Source organism: Erithacus rubecula (assembly GCF_903797595.1).
Source record: "Erithacus rubecula genome assembly, chromosome: 4".
Classification (NCBI taxonomy): Eukaryota; Metazoa; Chordata; class Aves; order Passeriformes; family Muscicapidae; genus Erithacus; species Erithacus rubecula.
In genome coordinates this window covers 52,833,786-52,854,630 of record NC_136686.1, presented here as the reverse complement: position 1 = coordinate 52,854,630, position 20,845 = coordinate 52,833,786, and the positions used below count along the sequence as shown (strand labels likewise).

At 37.3% G+C, this 20,845-nt stretch overlaps 1 protein-coding gene and 1 long non-coding RNA gene across 4 annotated transcripts in view; one reads left to right on the top strand and one right to left on the bottom strand.

The window, feature by feature from the left end:
* The window catches only part of TAFA5 (TAFA chemokine like family member 5), a gene marked incomplete at its 5' end in the record, with an annotated part of 391,932 nt that extends 381,251 nt beyond the window's left edge, over window positions 1-10,681 (top strand). For 2 of the 3 annotated variants that reach the window (XM_079304629.1, XM_079304630.1), the window contains one exon: window positions 9,180-10,681. In XM_079304629.1, the coding sequence (XP_079160755.1) occupies window positions 9,180-9,188 (9 nt within the window). In that variant the 3' untranslated portion in view covers window positions 9,189-10,681. Of the gene's footprint in view, window positions 1-7,775; window positions 7,869-9,179 lie in introns of all 3 variants that reach the window. The other variant, XR_013774108.1, reaches the window with a different exon arrangement.
* Window positions 10,682-18,273: 7,592 nt separating this feature from the next.
* Window positions 18,274-19,118, bottom strand: LOC306801509. The gene is made up of 2 exons (XR_013774109.1): window positions 18,953-19,118; window positions 18,274-18,568 (listed from the first exon to the last, which is right to left on the bottom strand). It is a non-coding gene; the product is annotated as an uncharacterized lncRNA (long non-coding RNA).
* Between the last annotated feature and the right edge of the window lie 1,727 nt (window positions 19,119-20,845).

The following is a 20,845-nucleotide window of genomic DNA, read 5'->3' as shown; positions in this document are numbered from 1 at the left end:
AGTGAATAGGATCAGGCTTTAGAAATCTGAATTATTTTATGCTATTGTATGCTTATTTTTGCCCATGTACATATGAGAGGATTGTCTAACAATTAATTCTGTTTTAGAAAATTTTACCTTCAGAGGATTTTCCCTTTGCAGAGGACATAAGGACTAAGAGCAGTAATAGACTTTCTTCTGTTTATATATATACCTACATGTGAGCTGTGTTGAAGACTACACTTGCTTTTCTGCTTTTAGTGGATGTCTGTGTGTTATTTGTACAGAAAAATGTTGTGTACATTCCTGCTTTTGCTTTCAAACATGGCTCTGAGAGAATAAAAACCCTCCTGCAATCTTTTTACCTGACATATATATATATATATATTCCTCCTCTACTCTGATTCCCCATAGTTGTCCACTTACTACTTTATCCTCAATTCCTTGACAAAGGCTAAGAAGACTAATTTCAAAGACAAGAATTTATTTCCCATACACAAAATATTTATAAAGATTGCTTGTCAGAAGCCATTTACAGTGCTACAATGACTGCTTTCTTAAACAATCATTTGTCACATTCAGTATATAAAACAGACAAAGATTTCACTGGTCAACACTGACTATGCAGTTTTTTCAACAGCAATTGAACTTCCAGTTTAAAACTCATGCTTTTAAAGTCAGAATTAGCTCTTTTAATGGGTGAAATATCCTAAATATTACCTCTAAAAGCATGTTGCATTTTTGATGTATTATTCAATTATTTTCACAATCAGTCTTAGTAAAACATTTGAGTCCTTACTGAGTCTGAGACTGACCTTACTTCAGCCCAACCACCTGTCAATCACGTAGTACTCCCAGATGTCCTTGAACAATCTTCTAATTTTAATTAAAAAAAAAAAATTCTTCTCTCTGTTTATGGACTTCAATCCTGGCTTATGCCTCTTTTTTGGATTTTATTTTCTTTTTTTTTTTTTTTTTCATGATGTAGACTTGTAAATTTAACTATAGACAAGATTATTTTTTAAACCTTAGAATTAAAAGTCATATCGCTCTCTTAATAAAATACTCTTCTATTGTTTCAATGAAAGAAACAGTATGGAAGATCAGCATAAATAAGGGAGAAATTATGATAAAACAGAAACTATAGAATATCATTGTATTTAATAGATTTATTAGAACACAGAAATATTTGTCATTTTGTTCAGAAGATTTAATGTAATTAAGCTTATAACTTTGTAAAGATCTGTTAGTCTATAAAGAATATGTTTTGAATATAGGTATTCAGAATTCAGTAAAAATTAAATTATTACATTTTTAAAAATTCCTAGATATATTGGTGACTTAATCTGAACCTGTCTCTTACCTTAGAGAAAAGTGTCAGAAATGGTTATAAATATACATATAAATATAAGTAAATATATAAATATAAAATAATTCAGGTAATTTTTTCAGTATCCTGAAGAAAGCCCATGGCTATTCTTAGACACTTTCAGTCATACTAATATTGCAGTTGCTTTTTATTTGAAGAGTAAAAGAGTGACAGAGTAGTAATTTTTCAAGTTTACAATTCCACACCAGTTACAAATCTTCCTCAGTTTTATCTGCTGTTAACCTTCCTACATGTGCACACCTCTAAGCAATTTAAGAGAGAATGAAGAAAACAGATAAAATTGAGTTACTTGCTCAAATTCTTTAGCTGGAGTTATTTAAAGGGTATTTTAGGCAGCACATGAGAGATGAAAACACCCTGCTTTGCATTGTTGTGCCTTATAAGATGTGTGATCCTTTTCATCCTTCCCTCTTTTCACCCCTGTTGAGTTTTAGACTTTCACAGGGAGCAAAATGAGACCTTGCCTTGCTCATTTTTTTATCCACAACAGTTTTAAATGCTACTTTTCCCAAAAACCTCCCATGATCACTTTTGTATCCAAGGGCTTTGAATGTCCTGAGGAGAGATGTTCTTGCTGCTGTCTTTCCCTTTTGGAGCAATGTTGGGTGTGAGTCCACAGCTGGCTGAACATGAGCCAGCAGAGAGCCCAGGTGGCCAAGAAGGCCAATTTCATCCTGGCCTGGATCAGAAATACTGTGACCAGCAGGACCAGGGCAGTGATTGTCCCCCTGTACTCAGCACTGGAGAGCCACTGCTTGAATGCTGTGTTCAGTTCCACTCTCCAAAAGAAAAGCATTGAGGTGCTGGGGTGAGTCCAGAGACAGGCACGGAGCTGGTGAAGGGTCTGGAGCACAAGGAACTCCGTGTAAGGAGTAGCTGAGGGAGATGGGGGTGTTCAGCCTGGAGAAAAGGAGGCTCAGGGGTGACCTCATTGCTCTCTACAAGCACCTCAAAGGAGGATGTAGAAGGTAGGGATCACCCTCTCAAGATAGGGACAGGAGAGGGCACAGCTTCAAGCTGCACCAGCTGAGGCTCAGGTTTGGGGTCAGGAGGAATTTGTTCACAGAAGGGTTGTCAAGCATTGGAACAGGCTGTGCAGGGAGGTGGTAGAGTCACCATCCCTGGAGATGTTTAAGAAAAAACTGCACATGGTACTTAGGGCCATAGTCTAGTTGACAAGGTGATGATCAAAGATTGGAGCTGATGACCTTACAGGCCTTTTCCAACCCAAAACAGTCTGTGATTCTGCCACCTCCATTGCTTTTCCTGAGCATGTGCTCAGATGCCACAAAGCAAGCTTGCATTGTTATACGTGCTGAAGACTGAGCTCTTCAACAAGGGTTACCCACATGACCCAGGTTCAAATGTATTTCAGCTGGGTTACAACATGTGGTACTTACATTTTCATTCATTTCAAGGATTATCTAATTATGACAACAGTCCCACTTCCTTCACTGCTATTGCTTATGAAGTAATAGGCAATTCAAAAGAAGAAAAGAGTGTATGATCTGACCCAATGTATTCCAAGATCTTGTAAGTTAAAAAAAGGTAATATTAGACAAAAAGGATTTTAACAGAAAAGGAAATTAATGATCATGATGATAGTCCTGGCAGATGGTCAGGGAAAGTTGAGAAGATAGGACTAGAAGTGTTATTTAAGGGGAAATGAGACTTTTTGGGGTTTTTTGAGACAGACTGATATTAAAATAGTTATTGGCAAAAAATCTATTTTCCAAAGAGTCTCAGGTTTGGAATAAACACTTCTTTCTGTGTCAGATTTGAATAGTGGAAGTGAAAAGAAACAAACAATGGGTGTTAAAAGAAAAGGCACGTTCTTTTTAAAAGTAGCTGATAATAGGATTCTGCTATCTGTAACTCAGGAATGCTACTTTGTTGGAGTGCAGCACAGGAAAATATACCTGCATATACACTACCTAATAAATTAGACTTATTTTTTATAAATATTGACCCAGAAGCACAGACACTAAATTTGTGCAATCTTATAACTCCTAGTTCTGCAGGTACTGTGGTTGGAACTCTGAAACTGTTCTTCCTGTGGCTAGCTCAGTGAGACAGATTACAGCATTAAGTGGGGTAGCTTTCATGTTTCTTTTTCTTATTCCTAATAGCTGCAGATACTTTAGATTAACTTGCCTTTTTTTTTTTTCTTTTATTTTTTTTTTTTTCCTGAAGACTAAGTAATTCAGTTTGCGTATATGAACAGCATGGAGCAAAGGAGAGGAAGGGAGGGAAACAAAATAAATTTTCAGGAGTGACTATGGGAGTTCTCATGAATGAAACAGGTCATTGCTACTCCTTGGATCATCACCAGAAATTTACATTTTTATTCCCATAAAGCAGGAGGTATCTTGCAAAGCAGTGTAAGGTTTTCCTAGGGCATTTTAATGTTTTTACATCTTTCTTTCAACATCATATATGCTTAGTTGTTTAAGGGACCTAGAACTGAGACCCACAGAAGCAGAGGGGAAAGACATACTGTTCATCTGAGTTGCAGTTAGTTGGTAAAAGGTTTGGAACTGTTTCTATTATGAGAATTGTGAGTTGGAGACTGGTTTAACATGAATCCATCTCTGTGAATTTTCTTTGTGTAAGAAGAGCCCTAACAAAAAAAGCTGTTTGCACTGATGGATGCTGTATAGAATGCTAAGACTCACTGAGGCATAAGACTAGTTGAAAGTGTAAAACACACAATTTAGACAAGTACTTCAGCTTTTAGACACCACTCAAACATCATTAATATGACCAATTACTTTGTAGGTATCCAGAAAATTTCCAGAAATCAGTTCTGGAAACATGATAGGTAGAATTGTCATCAAAGAGTGCCAATGTGACTGCAATAGACAGTCTTATAAGAACACTTAGCTGATGTAGCAAAAAAACCCCCAAATTTGGTGATCTCTGTTCTACAAACAGAGAGAGAAAAACATATGGAACTGCTAAAGTTTTATTAGTCTTGACATGGAATTGTTGGTATTTATGTGGATTCCATATAAAGTAAAAGGTCAAGACATACTTGAAACTCAATCCTAACTGAAAATATTTGCCACTTGCAGTAAGCCTGGCTCAACTTTCTGGTTGTGATGAGAAAGTCAAACATTTTTGTCACTCAGTTAAATCCTAGATACTATGCTGAAAGAGAGGTTTTTCTGGGGGTTTATTTTGGTGTAAAGCCTGTGTAAGTCAGCAAAGCATCATATATTCTTATCTTCTCAAGGTGACTTGCATAACTTTTTTTCCTTTGTTTTGACCATAAAAATGAAGAAATAAAATGTGTTATGTGCCATTAGAGCACAGTTGGGGCTAGAGTGACCCTTATTCTACTCCCTCCAGAGTAAGACAAATTACGTGGATTGTGTTATAATTGCTCTAATAAGCCAAATACTCCCAGGACATATTCAAGCCACCCAAGAACAACAGTAAGATGTATATGGTCATGTGAATGTATTGCTTCTTATGTTTTGGATTATTTGCAAGAAAATCTGTTTTCCTCTTGAGCAGATTTCTGTGGAACACAAGACTTCTACCATGTAAACAGTCAGAAAGCATACAGTAGTATTTTAATCTCTGGTACTAGATGCCCACTCAGCACCTCAAATTTGGAGAAAAACTTACAGCCCAAATATTTGACTCCTTCCAAAGGAAGCAGAACCTGCTGGCTGAAGCACTTAGAAGAAATTCTGACTTCACTGAAGTCAATGACATACAGACATGCATTGGTACCTAGAAATGATATGAGTTCTGTGTATGAACAGAAAAAATATTGTATGTGTGATAGTTATGCAGCCTCTCTTTAATTTGATGCTTCTGCAAATTTTTTAAGTGAAAAGAACCAAAGCAATGCAAAAACAAATTTTCCAGGCTTTGAAGCAGTTTCATGTAAGTAGCTATTTAATTTATAGTTATTAATGCAATCTGATGAGCTAATTAATATTCTAAAAACTGCTGCTAAACAGCCATCAAGAACACCATTTTACTTTAAACTTGCCTGTTAGAGAAGTGGTATTTCTCATATCACATTTTCAATTCTTAGAGAAGGAAAGAGGGAAGTCAGCAGAACTGCCACCTTGGCCTTCTGTGGAGTAGATTACAGACCTTTCAGTCTGACTTTGGTGGCACGGAAGGTCTTGGAGCAGATCATCTTGGGTGTCATCCTGTGGCACATGCATGGGGGATCAGGCCCAGCCAAAATGGGTTTATGAAAGGCATTGATCTGCTGGACCAACCTCATCTGATGCCAAGACTATCTATTCAGTGAATGAGGGAAAGGCTGCAGGTTTTGTCTCCCTGAACTTTGGTAAAGCCTTTGACACTGTTTTCCACAGCACTCTCCTGGCAAAATTGGCTGCTTTGATAGGGACACCCTTCACTGGATAAAAAAATACTGGATGGCTCATCCATCCATAAGAGAGTGGTGGTAAAAATAATTAAATCTGGCTAGCACTCACTAGTGGTATTCCCCAGGGCTCAGTATTGGAGCAGTTCTACTTAATATCTTAATCAATTATCTGGACAAGGGCATTCAGTGCACCCTCAGTGAGTTCACATATGACACCAAGTTGGATGGAAGTGTTTATCTGCTGCAGGGTAGAAGGACTCTGCAGAGGGCTCTGGACAGGCTGGGTCGAGGACAAGTATAGGAGGTTCTACAAGGTGAAGTGGTGAGTCCTGCACTCAGGTCACCCCATGCAGTGCTGCAGGATTGGGAAGAATGGGTGGAAAAATGACCCAGCAGAAAAGGACCTGAGAGTGCTGGTCAGAGACAGCTGAGCTCAGGCAACCAGAAAAGCCAATGGGATCCTGGCTTGTATCCACAATAGTATGGTCAGCAGGACTGGGTAGTGATTTTCCTCCTGTACTCGGCCCTAGTGAGGCCACACCTCAAATCCTGTGTCCAGTTTTGGGCCTCTCGCTTACATGAAAGACACTGAAGTACTGGAGCATGTCCAGAGAAGAGCAACAAAGCTGGGGAAGGCTCTGAAGCACAAGATTTCTGAGGAGTGGCTGAGGGAGCTGAGGTTGTTTAGTCTGGAGGAGAGGAGGGTTGGGAGAGAGCTTATTGCTCCAAAGGAGGTTGTAGCCAGAAATGGGTCAGTCTGTTTTCCCAAGTAACAAGTGACAGAATGAGTGATAACACCCTCAAGTAGCACTGGGGACGTTTATATTGGATGTTAGTCAAAATTTCTTCACTAAAAGGGTTGTCAAGACTTGGAAGAGGCTATGCAGGGAAGTGATTGAATCACCATCCTTGGAATTATTTAAAAGATGTGTATATGTGGTCCTTGTAGACATGGTTTAGTGGTGGACTTGGCAGTACTGGGGAGGACTTGATGGTCTTGAAAGTATTTTTCAACCTAACTGATTCTATGATTCTATTTTATGGATTGAACATTACTATAAATAGTAAATGAGTCCTTTTTATTTTTTTTAGGAGTCCCTCTTTTCTCTTATTTGATCTGTTTTTCTGGGGAGTGATTAATTTACCTGTAATGAGGAACGAAAGGGAAAAAACAGGAGGTGGGAGGGTAGGTGTGCATTCTCTTCCTCTTCTCTGGACTCATCATGCTCTCTCTTATCTTCTCTCTCCTTTTTATCTGTTTTTCATATTACCCATCTTACTTCTTTTTCATGCATTCATTAATAAGTGATGTTTATACTTCTCTGGCTAATCTATGTGTCTTCCCCCTTTCATTTCATTTTCTCCTGTCATTGTCCAAAGTTGTAAATTCACCTCCTGTTCTTCAATCTGTCCCTCTTCCTGTCATCACTTTATTTCAAGCCTACTCTATTCCCTTCCTCAGCACTTTTAAAGTGCATAATTTTCTCCCTTCTTCTTGTCTTCTTTTAAAGTGTTAAAACCATGTTCATGCAGCAGGGGTGTTCAAGGTGGAGACAGGGATAGCAAGGAAGGAAGGAAGCTTTTATCCCCATAAAATGACAAAGCAGCAGGTTATCTCTGAATGTATGCCATTGTACCTGAATTCTCTCTTCTTCCTGGGACCAATATGGCAGAGAAGTACAGTATGAAAACACTGAACATGCAGTCCATCAGCAGTTTACGCTGTTGCTTTTAGCTGTGGGCCATTCTGGCATAATAAAAGAAAGATGGAGCTATGTCAAGCTAATTCTTAACACATAGCAATTTACTTTCAGACCTAATAAACCATAAATTGTTTGCTTTGTGTCTTGCAACCTAAAAAGTATTGTTACCTTAAAAGTTGTGTTCTTTTCTAATGGGAAGAAAAATAGGGGGCATAGCAGGAAGGTCAAGAAAGAGTTTAAAGGGTAAAAAGGGCAATTAATAGAAGCAAAACATTATTTCTCTTGCTGAAAGTATATTTAACAAGGGGAATATATCACAATAATCAACCAGGTTTTTTGCCTTCAGCCTGTCTGAGGCCATGTGGTTTGGAGATCTGATCACTAGTCCGAAAAGGAAAGGCTGTTTGCAAGATTTCTGGGGTGTTTTTTCCTGGAAAAGGTGAGAGGACAAAAGCAGAAATCTACAACATACACTTTATGCCTTGTAAGGAAAGAATTCATCTGTCTATCTGCCTCTCTCTCTCTCTCTTTATTTCTACATGCATATATATAGAGATCCATATGTTTCAAGCTGTCACTAAATTGATTTGGAGGCAGATTTTTCTTTCATGTACTGCTCTGAAGATTAGGCTAAAAATGCAATATTTAATATATGGCTTGAACCAATTGAATTGGATTTTCTTATTTGTTTTGCTCTTTTACATTCACTGTTCAATATTTTATGGAGTTTTGCATGGTATTTCCATCAGTAATAACAGTTCTGACTACTTGGAGACAGAACAATGCCAAAGCAGAAGATAGTGTTTGAAAAATCAAGCAGCATTTCGTAACAATCATGCTTGCTTAATACACCCCACAACATTTTGGTGCATACAGAATCTGTTAAATTTTTAAACCATTTCTAAACTCATATTTTGGATGAGCATGAGTAGCTGGCTCTTTTTTTTGTATAAATAAGCCATTATTTTCTCATTTGTGTTTGTGCTGTCTTCCAGTACTCTTGATTTCTTTAATAGTGTGAATTTTGGTTCTGTTTCTTTCAAAATACTGCTTCCATCCAATTTTCTTTGCAGCAGGTTCATTGGGCAGTACTTTGCCCATTTTTATTATCTTGTGTTTTGTTTGATTTTGTTTTGTTGTTTTTTTCCTGGTGCGTAACTAAAACAATTATGTGATTAAATTGACTATTAATAGCCATTATTTACATTAATTTGCACTTGTAATAGCATCGCTAGAGGGCAGTATTGATTAAATTAGGCACACTCCTGTGCTCTCTGGAAAATTAACTGCAGAAAAGCCTCCAGTACAAACATCTTTGCATTTTTAATATACGGTCATGGCTTTCAAGTCCATTTTTCATTACATCCTAAACATAAAAATTAAAAGCAATCTTAATCACCATGTATATTTGACATTGTTATTTGTAACGTTAATGTGTGTAGGAGAACATCCTGTGATTTTTTATGAAAAAGAATGTGCATGAAGCTTAGTATAAATTAGATGGCATTGAAGTTAATGTAATTTATAATTTATTAGAAATAATTATTAAAACATAATATATTTATAATGAAATATAGGCTTTTTCATATGCTTTTTTCTCAGGGAAAATGCTGTGCAAAATAAATATCTTCTAACTCATTGACTGTCTCCTTGAGAAATCTCAGTACAGTGTATTTTATGATAATGGACAGCAAAGATAAGCAGAATTGTAAATTAAAACACTGACTCGTTTGTTTTTATTGATTTGCAGGTCTCCTGACAAATGCAGCAACACAGAATCCTCGTAGGAGTGGTTTAGGCTCTCTGTGAGCTACTTAACTTAGTCAAGTTTCACTGCTGTTGACCATCATCTGTTCTATGTCATCAACTCAACTGTCTGTTTCTCTGTATCTCATAAATGACAGCATAATTCCTCTGCATTATGAGCTAAAGTTTGTTCTACCATTCTAAGGATCACTGGACTAAGGAATATAGAAAAAGAGATATGCTTGGGCATTAGCAATACAAAAAAGTTCATGGTTAACGTTTCATCTGCGTTACACACCACTGCTGGACTTGCTGTTACCTACATGTTTCAATCCGAAGAGTCTGCTACAATGAAGAGTATCATCCCAATCAGCCTTAGAGAAGACTGTTTTGCCTATGGGAGGACACTGAGGTGCAAAAGAGAAACTCTTCTTGTGCCCTAAACTGTCTGAATTGCTTTTATTTTCTTATACTTTCAGTATTTACAATAGACCAAAGAGCAAAATCTATTTTAAAGTGGACACAATCTTACTCTTAAGAGAGTTATGTCATTAAATTGAAGGAGGTCTCCACAAAGACATTATTCCAGCTTTCACAAAGCTGAAATGTTGTCCAGCAGAAGTCTTTATGGAAAGCTGAATTAAAAACTATCTCAGAGACCTGCTCTTGAAATGCCATGTTCAAGAGAATGTAATGGAGCACTGAGAGAAAATGGCCTATGTTTGAAAAACGTGGACAAAAAGAAAACACAAACTGTCTACACGGCACCTTTATTCCTCTGTACTTAGATTGACTTTCTCGTACTAAAATCATTTTCCGTTTTAACCAGTTAAACATGCCTCTTCTACAGTTCCATTTTTGATAGTTAAAGTTGGATAATACAGTATTTGCAAAGAGCATGTTTGGTCATCTGTGGCCTCTGTCTCATCTGATACACCATTTAGCACCAGAAAGCAAATTAAAGAGAAAACAAAAGTAACACTTGTTTGAAAGAGATCATTAAATGTATTTTGAAAAGCCTAAAGTTATATATTTAACAGTTTTTATATGTTGTATATTTGTAGAAAATCCTATTTAACAATTAACGTGATAACTCTGACAGTCATGAAAAGTGGTTCAGAGTTAAGTTGTGTTTTATTACTTCAGTTGTCTCTGAAGTGACCGGTGTCGTTTGCTTTCTTCCATTGGGACATTCTGGATGTAAAGCATGACCAGAGAGGACTGTGTAGAAAAAGCAAAGAATAATGTTGTTTATATTACATAAATGCATTCAACCATTGCACTGTTGGAAGGCATTTTTTATTTTTATTTTATTTTTAATTTTTGTCTTTATGTACTGATAAAAATAGAGTGTAAAATATTTTACTCATTGCTCTTCATAGCAAGGTTTTCCTTCCTTCCTTCCTTCCTTCCTTCCTTCCTTCCTTCCTTCCTTCCTTCCTTCCTTCCTTCCTTCCTTCCTTCCTTCCTTCCTTCCTTCCTTCCTTCCTTCCTTCCTTCCTTCCTTCCTTCCTTCCTTCCTTCCTTCCTTCCTTCCTTCCTTCCTTCCTTCCTTCCTTCCTTCCTTCCTTCCTTCCTTCCTTCCTTCCTTCCTCCTTCCTTCCTTCCTCCTTCCTTCCTTCCTTCCTTCCTTCCTTCCTTCCTTCCTTCCTCCCTTCCTCCCTTCCTCCCTTCCTCCCTTCCTCCCTTCCTCCCTTCCTCCCTTCCTCCCTTCCTCCCTTCCTCCCTTCCTCCCTTCCTCCCTTCCTCCCTTCCTCCCTTCCTCCCTTCCTCCCTTCCTCCCTTCCTTCCTTCCCTTTCCTACTTTTATGTAAGGTTCAGTTTGAAGCCTGTTCCTTGATCCCATTTTCAGTGTTTTACCTCATTGTTAAAAAGCCCACTTTTTCAGCATTATTGGTTAGTGAAAATTTAGAAAAGACAGCATAGACAAGGGAGAAATTATGATAAAACAGATACAAAACCTTGTTCCTTTTACTGTACCTTTTGGCATATAAGTTTGGTACATATTGGTATGATACAATCAACAAGGGAGCTTAATTTCTTCCTGGCAAATGTATTATGGTTTCAAGTATACTACCTAATACTCCAATTAACTTTTAGTGTTATGCTAGTTCTATTCTACTAAAGAAGAATATATAGAAATTATTCAAGTGACCATAGATGAAAGGTACAAAAAATGAAAAGTTGATTAAAGAATTTTTTTTAAAGCCTACTCAAACACTGAGGCTTATATAATGCAGAGGTTGCAGGAAAACATAAACTATGGATCATTTTGTCTTCAAGTAAAATAAATATATACAAAAATTCTTATTTAATCATAGGATTTTGACCAGTATCAAAGTAGCAATTAAAGCCCAGCCACTTGTAAAGTGTTATGGACTGACTGCACTATAAATGACCAATGTCAGGTTTAAAATGTCATGCAATAAATGATGGTAAATACATTTACTGTACATGTAGACCTCAAGAGCCAGATCCCTCACTCTACCAACTCTCTGTTTTGATTTATTTTAAAAGGAGCTTCGTAGCCTTATTTAGTAAACACAGAAAAAATGAAAGATGTTACATCATTTTTGTTGCTTTACAGTATTCAGTTTGTGTTGGTTCAGCTAAATTATGAAAAATAAAGAAAATCCTTTTATAAGTGAGACTTGTTCCCTGAGCATGACATCACCAAAGGAATTTCACCAGATGATAAGTAAGGTGGGAGCACAGAGAGAAAGATGGAATTGGAAATTGAGAACATGAACTGTGTTTTGAAGTTTAACCCTTCCCTTTTCATGTCTTGGGTACTTTCATTTTGGTGTGCTCAGTTACAGACCATATTAAGGTCATTTATTTTCTGGAAAATGGATCCTCTACCAACAAGAGGATCTAAGAAGGACATCTGGAATATTTATATCTAAAATCATACAGTCCAATCAATTCTGAATATGCAACCTTATGTCTTTGTTTTCTATCTACTTTACTCAAGAAAGGGTAGATGTACATGGTTATAAGATCTACTCTATATAAGAACTATCAAAGAAGAAAGATTCTGATGACTCTTCAGAGATGCGTTTTAGTTTCTGAGTCTCTTTTGTACAGCAGACACTTCAAGGCACTTAAAATGTGTTTTGTGCTTTTCCGTCCTCCCCCAGAATGTATAGTTTTAAACAAACAAAATATACTGGCTGCCTTTGTCACTGTGAATTACTACTCTAAGAGCAGTGGTGAAATGTTTCTCTCTCAGGAACAATATGTTTTCAGAATATTGTGAACTTTAATTTTACAAAACTAAGTTACATAAAAAAATTGTTTGTTTCTGAAAGTATTTTATGTGCCTCTTCCAAAGCAGAATTTGAAACACAGAGGGTAATGTCTTATTTGAATGCTATTAAATATCCGTCATTTCTCAGCTTGCACACAAGTAACTTTTTCAAAACACGCTTGAAAAGGAACAGAATAATACATAAAAACACATAATAGACTAATAAAAACAATCTCCAAAAAGGCAGTAAACCTTTAAAAATTATTTGGAAAAGCCTTTATGTAGCTTTCTGTTAGTCCAGACAAGGACACATTTAAGTGCTGCTTTTAATATTTGGGATATCAAATGGAGTAAACATTAGCACACTATAGCAATCAATGTGACACATCATTCACCAATTTAATAACTATGCTTTTAGACTTTTTTTTTTTCTTTTTTTGCACATTCATTTCTCCTTAGCAGCAGCTCAGGTTTTATGTGGTATTCTCAATCATTCATTTGTTTACTGAAATTGTACCCATGTGCTGTTGCATAAATCTTTAACCTAGGCAGTTACTATCTCACATAGCCTACTCATCACAATCCTGATTACTAATTAGAGTTTACAAAAGAAAATAAAGAATTCAACACTGTGTCTGAAAAGCCTCTATAGCTGTGAGGAACAGCTGAACTAGAAGGTGGTAAATGGTTGACAGAAACATTATAGCATGGAATGCCTGGGCAACTGAACTAGTGAAAAGAAAAAAAAATTTAAAAAACAAACAACAAACAAACAAAAAAATTGAAACATTTATTGGATTTAGTCGGTGGAGAAAAAGAACACCACACCCAGAACTAGCTCTTTCATTACATAAAGCTACATATAGGCAGTATCTCTTTGTATGATTTATACCAAGAATCACATACACATGAGTAACAAACAAAGACAGGAATGAATTTACTGTTTTTTTCTGACATCACAGAATTCATTCTACATTGAAGTAATGAATCTCTCACACTGGGCTTAAGCAAATACAGATGGACAGAAGTTACTATGTTCTACTTCTGCTTTCAGACTGGGGCTGGAGTAGAGAAAGGAGATCAAGAAAGAAGCTGAAGAAAAGAACAACCAAGACTAGAGAAAATTTTTCATTTCAGAGAATTTTGTGTTCAGTAAGTGCTTTTTAGTATTCAGTACATGCTAGGGGAGTCAAAAGGAGTATTATTTGAAATGGGGAAACAAAAAAGGAAACATTTTTTTTAACTGCAGAGATGAGAATTTTACTGATAATGTAGTTGTCTTCTTTTGAGATATAAATCCCATTAAACTTAGAGACCCATGGGTAATATATAAAAGGCAATTCTGTCACTGATTAAAAAGAAACTAAAAAATGGAAACTAAACTAACAAGTGGAAATGACAATAAGCCAGAATAGATAGTGACTAATAATAAACCATTCTGTGGGATCAACCTGCCTGTACAGTTTTTGACTATGAATGAAATATGAATACTGAGATTGCACAGTTTGTTAGTATCAGTAAATTACACAGATTAGTGAAGATATGGGAAGCATATGAAGATATGCAGAGACAAAATGGATCACCAAATATTAGCAGAAAATGGAAAATTGACTGTGTCAAATTTTTGGAAATATGTGAAAAAGGACTTCTGCTCTTAAAATAGATACTAACGTTGGTTTCAAGCTGCTCAATCCCTAGGTCCCTGGTTTCATATGGTAATCCTGTGTTAGTTATGCCTTTTCAGAGCTTCAGCAAGCCATTGGAGGACCCTTACAATGCATATCTGTAGTCACAGAGCAGAATGTGCTCATGTCACTGATGTCCTCCACATGTGGCTTTGACAGACCATGCTCACAATTTTCTAGGTTTGATGTTGCCAATATCAGGCTGGTGAAAGTGACACTAAAAGATTATATTGTGCTGCAGTGATGCAAAAAGATATGTGCAAATGAACAAAGTTGATTAATGTATTAAAAAAGAAAACATTTTTTTCTAAAAGTATTAATAAATAGCATGCAAAGAACAGCTAAAGTAAAAAACCCAAAAATACTTAAGGAGTATTAATGTAAAAAAGAAAACAAACAAACAAACAAACAAACAAACCCCACACCATAATTGAGAATGAGAAAATTTCTGCAAAGATCTTTGTTTAGGAGTAGAAAATCCAAAGGTATTTATGTTAGGAGTGTAGGGTCTTGTTGCTATAGGGCTAGGAAGCAGCAAAAAAATACAGCAACACAGTCTTCATTCAAAAAGCAGAAGAAGTGATTTATTGCAGAAGTAGACACATTTTTATAGAATGGTTCGCAGAACCAAGGATAGAATTAAGCTCATTGGTCCAAGGATGGCAACACCTCTTGTGAATATGCTTTTAGCAAAACATCACGTTCCTCATGCATTCCTCCTGTCCACAACACCAGGTGCTAAACTTTGTTACTAATTCTTTCCTTTCTGTTTTCCTTTGAGTAGCTTGGGAAAACTCAAACTGTCTTTTTTCCCTGACTCTCACCAGCATCCACAGGGTCTGACATAACAGAAGGAACAATGTTAGCATGTGCAGAGAGCAATTTACATTATCTAAGGAGCTTGAGCACTACCTCAAAACCATTGTATAAAGCACTGTGAGCAAGTGTCTGTCTTCCTTCACTGCACTGGAAGAAGCTGACATATGCATTTCAATGTGCCTGAAGAGACAGGTGGTTTAGTATGGGCTCTCACACAGGCATACACGTCAACCACCTCAGGAAGAGGCTATAATGACAGGAAAGGGTGACATCAGCTATCAACCAGAATTTTATACTGACTTGTGAACGTGCTAACAAAAAGTGTGTAGTAGAAGTCTGATGTGTTTGCTAATGTGATTGTACATTAACAACCTGGCTGTTAATGTACAAACACATTGCATAAAACAGCTCACAGAGCCCCAGGGGCAGAAGAGGGCCTTCCCATCACAACAACTAAAGCAAGTGCAAGAGTCATATATTTATTCCTGTATATGCAGACAATCTCCACATGGATAGATGAAAATTATGGTGGCTCCTGTCTACACTCTCCCTTTACTTCAACAAAGATATATTTAAGCAGCCTCCAGAACAGAAATTCAACATAACTGCAACTTTAAAACATATAGGCCTAAATGATGTGCTATTAGCAGACAGAAAAATATATTGGTGCTTGAAGATAATTATATTTAATTTGACAAAACTTACAATTTCTGCCTCAATGAAGCCATGTAGCACTTGTTTTTTTCCACAGAGAAATTTGTTTCTTCTCAGAATATTGAAGAGAGAAACGTGAGACTGATAAAGTAACTTTTAGCTCATGCAAGACAAATCAAATGAAGGTGAGCTCTGGAGGAGCAGAAATTCTAGCTAAGTAAATACCAACAACCTCACTGTGCTCAGGAAACTAATTTTCCCAAAAATGACACAGACAGTTCTTAAGAAGAGCAAATGGCCACACCTTGTTCTTGAAATGGAGGCTCCTTCAGGAACTTACATGTGCTGCTGTAAAGCTTCTTCTAAACCAGGAACACATAAATACCGTCTAAATCCAAAGACAAATACAGCAAGTTAGAGGGAAAAGTTATTGTGAAATCATTGCATTTAATTGCACACATCAGGTTAGTACTTCCTGTACTTCACTACCTGCTCTTCATGGACTAACAAGATCTTATTGTCACTGACTCTGTGGCAAGGCCACTTTATATTATTTAGGTGGTGACTGTAGTCTCCTTAGGCAGTTTGACAAACTCAGAAAGCTTCCTCTCCTTTTTCTTGCATTGGTTGCACCCTGTAGTGCTGTGCAGACATACCCACTGCAATGGTTACCAGAACTCCTAAAGGAATTATTTTAAGGCTGGTTATCCTGATTTGGCTACTGGTATGGGTTTGGCAGTGTGTAGTGCTGTACCAACTAAAAGCCCAGCTCATTATACTGCCTCTAGCTGGGTACATGTATACCAGGTGGCAATTGGCCCTCAGGTTTGCTACTCATGAGGGGACTTGCATAACATGAAACCACTGCAATTTCAATAGCTTTCTGAGATTAACAGGAACGAAAGATTTCCTCAGTATCTCTCTCCAGTTAAATAAGAAAATTTTGCTTTTTCAGAAGTCTTTTATCATTCTTTTACTGTCTTGTGAGCATTTAGAAATACAAAGTTTAGATAGAGATACAGTAAATCTTGTTGACTTTCTACTTGTAAAAATGTCTTGGTCTGGAAAGAAGGCAATCAGCTTGTAAAACAACTATTTATACATAGTATTTTTCCATGGTCCAAAACCAGTTCTTGTTGAAGAAAAAACTTGAACCAGAAGTAAAAGTATTGCTACTCATTCAATTTTTTAAGATAATATCTAAGCCTATATTCATAACTGAGAAGTTTCCCAAGTTTAAACATTTAGGCACTCTGTGAAATAATTCAGAAGTCTGTATCTAATGATGTCATCTGGTGACACCTGTCATAATGATAGCTAACTTTGTTATCTTTCCAAACACAATATAAAAGCTATAAAGTGGCTTCATCAGATAATCAATGTTCAAAAGGAATATTGCCATCTACAAGGAAGAGTATCTTGCTGAACCTTCTGACGTTATTAATGAGAGAAGTATGTGTTTGAGGACAGTCCTGCTTTCACTGTACCTTAAAATACTTCCTTACAACAAGGCACACCTCTTGTAGGGCCATGAGGAATGTATTAATTTCTTAGACAGTGAGGTGGCTGCAGGGAATACTGCTGCACAGTGATCTATTGCCCAGCTCTAGGAAGGTTCCAAGGCAATACTCTCTTGCTATATTCATTCCACTGAAAGGTTTCCCTTACTAGAGTGCACTTACCGATATTTCAGTCCTACCATGAGCTAAACCAGCATTACTGCTGTACTGAAGTAATTAATTCAAAATATAGAAAAAATAAAATAAACATACATTTATTTATTAAGAAGTCCAGCAGAGAACTCTTACAGTGACAGATGACATTAGCCTATAAGCCTTTATAACTTACACGGTAATAAAATGGGGTTGCGTTTTTGAATTAAATTGATAACATGACCAAATCGATTTCATTAGTGTATCTGTCATATTTGCTGTTAATGATGGCTAACAGTGGAATAGAAACTGACAACAATCCCTGAAAAACTGTGCAGATCAAAATTATATTATACTGGCGTTCATGAATTTTAATAACCTTTTTTATCATGAATTTTGATCTCCCTTTTTAACTTTGAAGCTCACAAGAAAGAACAGAATTAAACTTTCTACACCTGTCTCAGCTCCTATTATTTCTATTGTTACAAGTTAATAGGCTCAAGAATAGAAGACATTTCCACTAACTAAAACAAAAAAAAGGTCTTGCTTGAGAGTCTCTTGTGAGTGCTTATAGAGGAATGGATGTTTTTCTGCTGCTAAAGTGTTGACATCAGAGTCATTTCTCCTGAATGACTACAGAGCTTTAGGACACCCAAATTGCTGTTTAGAAGACTGTTTGCGGAAGATGCTATTCGTATTAATAGACATTGGTACTCTAGTGTGTAACTCCCTTTAATGATAATGGAAGTTCTACAAAAATCTACAGGACAATATACCTACTGCCAGGAAACATCATAACTCTCTAATTCCATTAGCAGGGCTTAAATAAATGTGAGTTTAAAATCCACAGGTATTTGAAAAGCACCATTTGAGAACATCAAAATGCCCTTATGTAATGAAACACCTTGATCCTTCTGCTACTTGAAAATGGGGTAAGATATTAAATATGTGTCAAATGGACTGAAAGACATTTCTTTCCTATTTCACAGCCCTTATTACAACTTCTTTCTTGGGTTGAAATCATATGAAAATAGATAATTGAAAAGGAAAAAAACTTTTATTATTAATTTTATCTTAAATATATTATATAAATGCATGTTTATATATATAGTGAAGAACACTGGTTTGAGCTTACTGTCTTTCTTGCTTTTACATAGATGTTACACTCAGGAACTATGGCAGCAATATGCGTGAAAAAAATTAAGAGATATTGTCAGTAGAGTTTAGGTGGTAGAGGGAGAAATATTTAGTCTTCCATATGAGAGAGTTGTTCTGGTCTTTTGGAGATGGTGATCTTTACAAGAGAAACTTTGTCTTCACATCTTCTATGGTACTGTTAACAAAAGGTGGGTACTTTTAGTGAGATTCTTCCTGCACTGCACATACTATACACATATTCTTGGACTACTTACTTTTCACAGAATCTTTCTATCTACATGTTGACAATGTATTCAACAATATTGCTGCTCCTGGTATTGAAGGTAACTTTATTTGGATTTTATATTTATGGTGGATTAACCTTGTCCAGATTTCTGCACAGCCTTGCTTTTACTCCTGCTCCTCAACAGGACAGGGGGAGAAAATGAGAAAGGCACAGTGAGATAATCTACTAATTAATCTTAAAAGAAAAACAGGCTGAACTTGAGAGATTTAGTCCAAGAGATCAACAATAAAATAAGTGTGGATAGTAAAAAAAAGGACAATATTTAAAGATCACCTTCTCTCTCGTCTTTTTCCCAAAGCTGAACTTCACTACTTCATTCCAAACTCCTCCTCCTCCTCCTGTCCTGAAGAGCACAGGGAGGATTTGGGGTGGGAGAATGATGATGAGTCCATAACAGCCTCTTTGCTGCTCTTGCCTCCTGAGACTTTTCCCTGCTTCAGCACAGTTACTTCCAGTGGGCTGCAGCTCCCAAGGAAAATCCAGTTTCTTGTGGGTCTGCCACATGCCACAGCTCCTTCAGACAATATTTGCTGTGGTGGTTTCCTAATTAATTTCTCCCACTAAAACACAAGTTTTTCCCTTTTCCCCAACCCCTCTAGTGAGAGAGACAACAGAGAAATCCTGAGCTGTGATCAGAACCCTTTGCTGGAAACAAAGTCTAGACAGGAAAAAAAATGGGAACAGAAACAATATTAATAACAAAAGTATATGAAAAGAGGGTGATTTACATGCAAAAATGTTCACTGGCCACCCTAGCACCGACTGACCCCTGAGACAATGAATGAAATGGCAGCAGACCCTCCACAGGTTCCTCTGGTTGTTCACAAGAAGCAGTCCCAAAGTGAGAATCCCTTACTTACTGCCTGGCAGCGAAGTGAGTGGGACAGAGCAACCTCCTCACACCCACATGGGCTCAGCCTCCACCCCCTCACAGCTACTGTGGGGAAATTCCTGGCCAGAGCCGGGATACCCACCCACACCATCCCAGTGCCATCTGCCACAGGCTGGGGTGTGTCCGCTCCAGCCGTGTCTGTGCATGGCTGCAGCGGAACACCCGCTCCACAGGCCTCCTCCACAGGCCGCAGCTGAATCCCATCTCTGGCACCTGCAGCGCCTCCCCTCCTCCTTCTTCATCGACCTGGGTGTCTGCAGGGCTGCTTATCACCGTTCTTTACCTCGCTTGTCACTGCTGTGCAGTGTTTTGACCATTTTAAAATCTGTCTTTCCAGTGGTGCTTCCATCTAGGCCAAGGTGCTCAGCTGGGTGGGGCTGGCCTAGAGCAGCCCTGATCCTCCTCACTGAGGCCCTTGACAGCCTCTTTTCTTTTTTTCCTTTTTATTTATTTTTTTTTTCTTCATTAATTCCAATATAAGTGATTTAGTCTCTAATTCAGCACATTTTAATTGCAGCTGTCTTTAAAAACAAAACAACCAAAACTAAACAAACAACCCTCCCCAAGCAACCAAAAAACCCCAAACCAAAATTCCACTGATCCTCAAAGCCACTTAAGTAACTTTAAACAAAGTTAATTTTGAAACTACAGACATAAATGTACAAAAAGTACAGTACTGTTTCTTAACATAGGGGATGAGGCCTGAAGGAAATTAGGAAATAAGTAAATGAATGAAGCCAATAGAGCCTGACAAGACACCCTTCTTGACAATATTCTGTAGGATTGACAAAAATTCCATTTTCCCAAGTCTCTTTCACCTCCTATCTCTGGGGATAATTGAATTTTCAGTGGATTAAAGAAGGAAAAGCAAGTGCCTTTGACATTGTATTTATGGCTGGCTCCCTTGTGCAGCAGCTCCAGGTATCTGAGGCTTTACTCGAACAGTATCTGACAGTCCACTGCAGGCAGTGGAGAGCCATAGTGCCCCTGCTAATACACACCTGCAATCCATGACTTCTCAGTGGCTTTGTTTTTACTGAAGAAGAGCCTCTCCACTAAGACTATTCCATTCAGACCATCTCATTGAGTTTTTTAAGAATTTAGCACTGCTGCCCATTTCTGTATGCATGTGCTAAGTCACTAGCAATAGGTAGTCCGTAAGAGAAATGGCTGGATGCACCTATTTCGATCTTCTTCACCTCCTCCAAAATCATTTGTAAAACTTATATTTCATGGTGCTTTGGTATGAAGGAACACAGAAGTAGGTTGCATGG